Genomic DNA, 8,721 nt, shown 5'->3' on the forward strand with positions numbered 1-8,721 from the left:
GCACGGTGGTGTGTTCTTTAGCAAGAGCAGGCACCCCTGAAAAGAGCAACCATGATCCTTTACTTGTTCCACCCCAATAAAGAAATCAAACACGGAGCACTCCACGTGCCTGCTGATGCACCAGTGTGTTTATGGCTAAAGTGCAGGTACTGGGCCACCCTCCGCTGGCCCCTCAGCGCGTGCTGCTCTCGGGAGCCGAGGGCAGCGTCTTGTAGGGGTTGAGGATCCCTTTGGGGTCCAGCATGGCTTTGAAGCGCTGCATGAGCGCCACTGCCTCGCTGGGTTTGCTGTACTGGATGAACTGTTTCTTCTTGAAGCCCAGCCCGTGCTCGGCGCTGATGCTCCCACTGCACCTCGCGGTCCACTCGTACACGAAGGGCTCGATGGCATCCAGCAGGGAATGGCTGTAGGACTCCGCCGTGATGTTCAAGTGCAAGTTCCCGTCTCCTGGAAGAGAACGTCGCAGAGGTGGGTCTGGAAGAAAAACTTGGTGGCCCTGCAATGGATACTCATTCCTGGCTCCTCCACATACTCAAACAATGGGGCCTCTGTTAGTCTGCAAACTGTATAAAAAGGACAAGCTCACTGTCCCACAAAACGTCAGCCTCTCTGTGCACGAGTAATTCAAACTGGATCTTTGTTTTTCCATGCTTCCAGTGTAATATTTGAGTTATGCTACTTTGAAACTCCGACTTTTGTGATTTTAAAATTCCCACTGTGCTGCATCAATTATTGTGCCACCACTGTGATGCCGTGTCAAAGACTTCCCCAAGAGCATTTCAAAATGATCATTAGATTTTAACATGGCCCTTCATCACTTTTTCTCTCCCTATTATGTTTGTGCAGTGCTCTAAATGCGCTTTGGCACTGTGTCAACAGAAACAAAGAAAGCAGAACAGTTTCTCCTTTTGCCACTGTTTGATGGTATTTGATTAAGCACAGAGCTGCTGGGTACTCTGAAGATAAAACGCACAAAGATAAATAAAACTTACTCATCCTCCTCCCTCCAGATCCTCTTCCTGCAACCCAGCAAACCCTCACTGCACACAGCTGAATCCTCAATACCAAGCACTGCCACAGGGAGCCTTTGTTATGCAACGTTTCTTTCAAATCATCCCTAATCAAGTGTGCTCAAGAGTGTTCCGTATTTTTTTGTACAACAGAACAGCTCTGCTCAGCGACCAATTTACCTGCTTGTAAAATCAGATTAGTTTCCCAGCATGATGACAAATGTATCAGCCTTTCTCTGCAGTGTCTTTATACTCTCTGTTGGAAGGTTAATGGCTCACAAACAATTCATTTCCAGTAGGACTAATCACTTTGGACAAAAAAGAGTTTACCTGCCAAATATGTCTAAGCACATTAAACAAACTGATGGTCCAACTGAACAAGTTAAATATTTAAATAGAAAGTACAGAGAAAGAAGATATAAATGACCAGGTTCCTGGTTGGCAGGCCAGCAACCTGCCATTAATGTACGGAATACAGTCTGAAAGCAATGAAATTCAAACACAAAGATCCTGATGCACCCTCCTCTTCTGACAGCCCTCAGTTTACGCCTCTCACTAACCTAGAACACTACTCTAAACCCAAACTTTAACACTAGGAAGCTGCACAGCTAAGCCTGGGGCACAGAAGGGCAATCACCTCCTTTCCCAGCATCCCCACGTACCCAAGTGGCCGTAGCCCACCACGCTTCTGGCCCTCTGGCCCAGCCGAGCCCTCATGTCAGTCACGAGGTCATAGAGCTTCCCCACAGGCAGGGAGATGTCGTACTTGTACACGTAACCCTCGTGAGTGAGGGCCTCTGTGATCCTCTCCCGCAGGCTCCACAGCGCCTGAGCAACCAAAGATCACAGAGATACCAATAAACCAAGTGGCTCTGAACATTTCCCCGTGAAAAATACAAATGCAGCCTGAAGAGATTTGTGGGAGAGGAAACACTGACTTGCCTTTATTTTCTTATCGTCCGTTGCCACAGTTCCATCGGTGACCAAACCAGAAGCTGTGGCCTGTTCTAGGAAGTTGTTCAGTTTTTCTTCATCGTGGGTCGAGTTGGAGCCCGAAGTTTCAATTAGAACATAAAAAGGGCTGCCTGAAATAGAGGGAGACCAGAGTAAGCAGATGCTCCAGGATAAAACACAGGAATTTAGGGCAGGTTTTGGAGCTTCTCCCAAGCTTGGCACATGTTATGTGCCCAGACTCCCTGGTGCCAGGCAGAAGAGGGGCTCAAGAGGCAATCTTTTATCTGTAGGGCACTTCACTGACATGCTCTATCCTTTGTTTAGCCAGCACTTTTCAGAAAACTGTAAGTTTTGTGGGAACAAGCAGAAGTAAAAAGCCTTATCTTTAAAGATAAAAGGTGTTTGGAATGGAATACTGGGTACAAAAATTATGAGGGATGCCGACAGTCTCACTGGCTTTTCAAAAGCCACTGAGTCAACTTTTTAGGAAGTGTTTAAAACTAGGCCAAAAATCCCCAAGTAGTACAATGCCTCTTTCTACAGCATGAATGTCACCGGTACCTGTCACTGGGCTGGACAGCTTGAGATGTCTCTCAACCAGTTCCATGCACTTCTCATCCATGAATTCATAAGCAGACAGGATCTCGCCCAGCATGGCTCTGCAGGTTGTGAATGTTTCCAGAACCTTAGTGAAACTCTGACAACCTTCAGACAGAACACAGAGAGCAGTCAGGAACAAAAACAGACCCCCTCAAAACCCTCTGGAGGTTTCTGACAAAAAAGGTTCAGAAGGCTCCCTCTCTGTCCCTGCTGAGGGAGGGAGAAGGAGCTTTTAAGCAGCTGTACTTGGCCATGTACTCTGCTGATCCAGACTCTGCAGACTTGACTTCCCAGCCTTGCCTTGTCACCACCTTGTCACCTGGTGGCCCTTGGATGGTGGCTGCCTCTGCCTACTGTCACAGACTTGCCCTGCTCACCTCTTTTGGATACTGTCAGACCAGGCCTTCATCTATGAGGGGACCGTCCTACCTGCATCTTCACCCTAATCTCCTGGCTCTATTTTCCTTACAGAGCAACCTGCCCCTGCAGTTATTTCAGCAGATATTTAATACCTGCACAGGTATTTCAGCAGAGCCCCACAATATGTCCCAGGAACCAGCCAATGCTGGTAGTCCAGCTCAGCAGGCCGAGCAGTGCTTTCTCCTCTCCATCCCCCTTCCCTTCCCAGCCTCTGAATTCAGGTGTGAAATCATTAATATCAGCTCCTACCTAGGAATGCCACGTTTACAGCCTTAGGTTTCTGAGGACAGAGTATGGAGACAGCAGTGATAACTCCCAAGGTCCCCTCGGATCCGATGAAGAGCTGCTTCAGGTCATAGCCTGTGTTATCTTTGCGCAGAGAGGCCAGGCAGTCCACAGCTGAGCCATCAGCCAGCACCTGTGGGAACAAGGAGGCCCCAGTCAGCGCTCCCAGGTAGGAATCTCATGTCATGAACTTGTCTGTGACCAAGCTGCCACTCACCTTGAGCAGGGGGACACCAGCTGCAGCTCATTCCCACACTGCTCCTCCACTCCCAGCTCTTCCTCCCCTCTATATCCTACCTGAGTAGGATAGAGTAGGTATTTCCCTCATACTTCTCTCCTTCCAGCAGTACAAGTAATAACAGAAGATACAGTTTGCTCTGCTTTTTTTACCAATGGTGGAGAAGACCAGCCATTCTCTGCAGCCCTAGCTCTGGGTATTCAACAGAAACAAGAAATGCTACTTGAAACAGTGAACAGTTAAGCAGAATGAGGTAAAGTCACTTGAGCCTGAAATCAAGGTTGAGTATCAACCAAGGCACATTAGTAAGGGCTATTTTGACACTAGAGGGACTGACCTGAAAGACAGACACTCTCCCTTCTAAGCCTACACAGTAAAACCAAGCCACGCTTCTGTTCCCTGCCCAGTTTATTTCCCATTAGTGCTCTGCTCCCCAGCCCTGAAATCTTTTAGAACCCCTAACCCAGCCTTTACACACTGAGGCACAGGCCTGTAGGGCAGAAGCAGCTGAGGAACAGCAAAGGCTCTAGGACAAAGCCAGCAGCCAAATGAACCCAAAGCAGTTTTTATGGCATGGGCTTTAAGCCTTAAGATGACCTTTAAGGTCCCTCCCAACTCAAACCAACCTGTGATCCTGTGATTCTATTAAAAGCCAAGTGAGCAGCCACTAGAAAAGAGTGCTGCAGGATGGATTAAGCAGAGCGTTCCAGACACCTGGATTTAGCAGACTGCTCAGAGGAACCAACTTCATGCAGGTAACCTGGGATCCCCCAGTAGAGATACCTTCTTTTCACTCCTCTGGAATAGCAAACCACCCAACAGCACCTCTGTCAGCAAGCACAGAGGTGGGAGCTGGAAGCTGCTGCAGCAGTAACAGATGCGACACGTGCTGACCCTTCTCAAAAGAGCCCAGCGAGGAAAAGTTAAGAGCAGAAGCCTGGAGGGGAACTTTCCTGCATGCTTGGATAGCCAGAGGAGCAGGAAGCAGTAAGAAGCAGAGGATCAAACAGAGAAGGGAAGTGCCAGGTACTCGCCTTACCACTTCCAGGCCCAGCACCGTCCCTCGCAGGGAGCCGTATCTCAACAGCCGCAGGCCCCCGGCGTTGGTGGCCACGTTCCCCCCGATGTGGCAACTGCCTTTGGCTCCCAGGTCGAGCGGCATGATAAACCCCTGCTCCTCCAAGTACTCGCTGAGTCTCTCCAAGACACAGCCAGCTTGGCACACAAGGATTCCTGGAACAAAAACGCCCTGCCACAAGCTGATGGCTGAGAAGAAGGTGCCTCTCCAAGAGGCAGGAGCAGTAGGAGCAGATGCAACCACCTCCTCCTCCAGAACTTCCTGGGGTTCAGTTTAAATGCACAAGGAGTCTGTGCACGCTCCAGGGCATTGTCCTACCCCTCGGGGAGCTTTGCCATCACCTCATCATCTGGTCACCCACAACTCTGGACTGGTAAAACACAATCACATTAAGTGTATCTCTGCCTGTTCTCTCTCTCTGAACTGAAAGACTCACACCAGCCTGATCCCTAACTCCCCAAATCCAAACAAACCTCTGACACCCCTTATGATGATGCTGGGCTGAACCCCGCTGATCCTGCTGTTATCTGTTCCCAGGATAATGCCTGTTTTGAGGCCCAGGGCTCATTCCTGTGCCTCACATCTCTGTGATATTTACCTGACACCTTGTCAAAGCTGATGACCCGGTTCATGAGAGCAGTGGAGAGAATAATCTCATCAAAGACAGGAACGCTGCCCCCAACGAGGCCCGTGTTACCCCCCTGTGGGGTCACTGCCAGGTTCCTCTCATAGCAGTACCTGGAACAAGAAAGCTGCCTGAAATTTTATGCATTTTAAGGCCATAATCCAGTCTATCAGAGGAGTTTCACCTCCACATGAACGTCTGCTGTTATGACAGTGCTCAACGGTCCTTAAAATTCAGCAGCATTTAGATTAAATTTAGATTAAAGATTAAGTTGGTACAAAGGGACACTTTCAGTGCCAAAGTGAGAAAGTGCAACTCCTGCCTGAACTCACCCCAGCACCGAGCAAAGGAATGAACGCCTGGGGTTAGCCCTGTGTGCACCTGCACATCTGGCACACGACATCTGCCTGGAAATCCCTGCTCACTGTTCACACCTCAGCTATTTCTGCAGCAGTCTCAGTTAACAGCTTGGCTCCCTCTGTGGGCTCCGACAGACAGCCTCTGGCAGTAGTTTCAGACATGACTGCCCTCCTTCTCCTCCTCCCCCCAAGAAATGAATGCCCTGTAGGCAATAAAAGGTGAACCTGTGCCTCAGCTGCTCCACCTGCCACATCCCTGCCAAGCACACCCACCATATCCTCTCTGAGCTCCCAGCCCCACAGCACCAGAGTTCCTTCAGAAGCCCTGCTTGCCTTTCCTGTGCTCCACACGCCTGTTCTAACACAGTCAGGAGCAGGTTCCTGCAGCTTTAGCTCTTCAGCCAAAGGGTGATCCAGTGAACCAGGGGACGCGGATGAAACAGATCCTCAAACTGCCCAGTTCTGATCTAACCTTCTTGACCTTTTCAAACAGACCCTCCTGAATCCTTCTACACGACTGCTCCTCTCTGAGTACCTGTACAACACCTAATTTTAACCATTTACCAGAGCAGAAAAGTCATGCAGAAAACAGCCTCAGCAACTTCAATACTTAAGGAATTGGTGTCTGAACACCTACAAGTTCCCTTTACCTGCCAGGTCCTCCCTGGCAAAGCCTGAGTCTCCTCAGCACCAAGCCCAGCAGAAGAGGTGCAAGTTACCTGAGAACCTGAGACACCTCTGCTGTTGTCTGCGGCTTCAACACCAGCTGGCTGCAGCCTGCAATGAAAGCAAGGGACTCTCAAGGCAAGCTGTGGCTCTGCAGGGGTCAGAAAGAAACAGGTGGGAAAGCATGAGGTGGGAAATAACAGTGCTCCCTCCACTGCGAGGCATTTTAAGCACTTTTAAAACAAACACTTCAATAGCAGCCCTTCCCTCAAAGCCCCGTGAAAACTTTGCGTGGGTAGGTAGACTTGGTTTCCAGTAGGGGCAATGGGAAAGGGTTTAAATTCTCATGAAATCTTTGACAGAAACAACAGAAAATTCACAGTGCTTTGTTTAGAGTCACGGAATCCCAGGATGGTTTGGGTAGGAAGGGACCTTAAAGGTCATCCTGTCCCACCCCCTGCCATGGGCAGGGACACCTTCCACTGTCCCAGGTTGCTCCAAGCCCTGCCCAACCTGGTCTTGAACACTTCCAGGGATGGGGTAGCCATAGCTTCTCTGGGCAACCTGGTCCAGGACTTCTCCACCCTCACAGGGAAGAATTTCTTCCCAATATCCCATCTAACCCTGCCCTCTGGTTCTCTTGTCCTGTCACTCCAGGCCCATATAAAAACTCCCTCACCCTCCTTTTTATAAGCCCCTTTCAGGTACTGGAAAGCTGCAATCAAGTCTCCCCAAAGCTTCCAGATTCTTCTCTGAGTCAAAACTGTTAATTGAATCAATTTGTTTCTGAAAAAATTAATTAGTAAGTTAGAGGGTTTATATTATTTTTTCTTCTAAATGAAAGCCTGAAAGTTTACCAGATATCAGGTAATTCTTAAAGGAGTGTTTTTTATGAGAAAAACTCATTTTGGAGGGGCAGTACAGATCTCTGTAAAGGTAAAGGAGATTAGATCAGAACCTGCTCTCTCTGACCAGTGACAGGACTCAAGGGAACTGCTGGAGCTGTGTCAGGGGTGGTTTAGGTTGGGTATCAGGGAAAGGTTCTTCCCCCAGAGGGTGGTTGGGCACTGAACAGGCTCAGTGGTCACGGCCCCAAGGCTCCCAGAGCTCAATGAGTGTTTGGACAATGCTCTGAGGGACAGGGTGGGGTTGTTGGGGTGTCTGTGCAGGGCCAGAGGTTGGACTGGATGATTCTTGGGGGTCCCTCCCAGCTCAGAAGGTATTATATCCCTTACCCTTTATCAATCCCTATAAATTCCTTTAGCATGTTTAGTCTTCTTTTCAAGGTAAAATTGTAGAAAAACACCCCTGTTTAAGAACATCTCACTCTAGGCCTGGACCAGCAGATATCGCGCAGACACGGCGACCTCCAAGCCCAGAACTTTGGAGGAACTCCAAGGACTGTGCTTGCTTTGAAGAAGATGAAGATGAAGAAGAAGGGGTCCCAAACGCCCCCAGGCCCAATTCCTGAAGGGGCGTGTCAGGAGGCAGAACCAGGGGCGGACAGATCTGGGATTGGATGGACTTTATTATAAAATCATAGAACCACTGTCTGGGGTGGCACGCGTGATGTTTATTCCTCTAGGCCTACGGCCTCATTAAAGGGCCTGCTCTCTTTATCTTATACACTACATTGGCCTGCAGTCTTTTTCTCCACGGTCTTTTTATCCAACGCAGTGACACTATGACTAACAGGACTCTGCAGGCTGTGCCAGCGGTGCTCCCAGCACGGGGAATCGCTGCCTGGTGGGAAGGACATTCCGCGCTCTGCACAGACGCGATGGCCACAAATAAAAGCGAGATTTCCTTCTGCCAAACTTTTCGTACAGAAGCGGGGCGGGATGGGGGAGAGGAGGCTTTACCAACCGGCTTCCCTTACCTCGCACCGACTTCAGCCAGTCCACGTTAAAGGGCTTCAGCTCCTCCTCGCCGGTGACCACCCTGCCGGGCATCACCCTCTCGAAGAAGGCCACATCGCTGTCACCCAGCCGGGCGAAGGGCAGCCTCCGCACCGCGTAGCGCTCGCTCGTCGCCACCACCTCGGCCGAGCCCCTGCCCGGCGGGTCCCCCCGGGGCCGCAAGACCCTCCCGCGGCAGCCCCTGAGCAAAGCCCACAGGGCCGGCGAAGCCATGCCCCCTCGTCCTGGAAACCCGCGGCTTTGTCGCCTCGGCCCCTTCCTCCCCCCTCCCACCCTCGCCGTGAGGGGACGCGGCGGTGTGGGGGGGGCGCAGCGCTGGTTTAGAGCCTCAGAGAGTCTCTTCCGCTGCGACAGCGCAGCGCCACGCACCCCTTGGGGTTAAATTAATCCGGATCGGGCGGGGAAGCCCGGGATTATCCCGATAAACCGGGAGAAGACAAGGATTTTCCGTGGCTTGGAAGCGCGGTGCGCCGGACCTCCAAGCCGCCAGGGGGCGCTGCCGCTCGCGAAGGAGCTCAGCGCGGGTGGGGGGCAACGCCCCCTAGCGGCCGGAGGTTGCAACAGCGC

General features: G+C 50.9%; 1 protein-coding gene across 5 annotated transcripts; it reads right to left on the reverse strand.

The window, feature by feature from the left end:
- Positions 1–37: 37 nt before the first annotated feature.
- Positions 38–8,647, reverse strand: D2HGDH (D-2-hydroxyglutarate dehydrogenase). Of its 5 annotated transcripts, none has more exons than XM_064666808.1 (9): positions 8,115–8,293; positions 6,289–6,386; positions 5,184–5,323; positions 4,547–4,740; positions 3,234–3,402; positions 2,526–2,669; positions 1,953–2,095; positions 1,673–1,838; positions 38–447 (listed from the first exon to the last, which is right to left on the reverse strand). In XM_064666808.1, the coding sequence occupies exons 3-9, from the start codon at positions 5,215–5,217 to the stop codon at positions 173–175; spliced, it is 1,125 nt and encodes a 374-aa protein (XP_064522878.1). In that variant the 5' UTR covers positions 5,218–5,323; positions 6,289–6,386; positions 8,115–8,293; the 3' UTR covers positions 38–172. The 5 variants fall into 5 exon arrangements, with proteins under 5 accessions (XP_064522878.1, XP_064522880.1, XP_064522879.1 ...); XM_064666806.1 differs by having other exon boundaries at positions 113–447; positions 6,289–6,346; positions 8,115–8,646; XM_064666810.1 differs by lacking the exon at positions 5,184–5,323 and having other exon boundaries at positions 8,115–8,236.
- Between the last annotated feature and the right edge of the window lie 74 nt (positions 8,648–8,721).

This window comes from Pseudopipra pipra, chromosome 10 (assembly GCF_036250125.1).
Source record: "Pseudopipra pipra isolate bDixPip1 chromosome 10, bDixPip1.hap1, whole genome shotgun sequence".
Taxonomy (NCBI): domain Eukaryota; kingdom Metazoa; phylum Chordata; class Aves; order Passeriformes; family Pipridae; genus Pseudopipra; species Pseudopipra pipra.

Coding starts and splice junctions, on each gene's coding strand:
- D2HGDH (XM_064666806.1), bottom strand. CDS start 8,367: ATGGCTTCGCCGGCCCTGTGGGCTTTGCTCAGGGGCTGCCGCGGGAGG. Junction 5,324..6,288: donor GAGGTGTCTCAGGTTCTCAG/GTAACTTGCACC, acceptor TTCTTGTTCCAG/GTACTGCTATGAGAGGAACC. Junction 1,839..1,952: donor CGGACGATAAGAAAATAAAG/GCAAGTCAGTGT, acceptor TTGGTTGCTCAG/GCGCTGTGGAGCCTGCGGGA.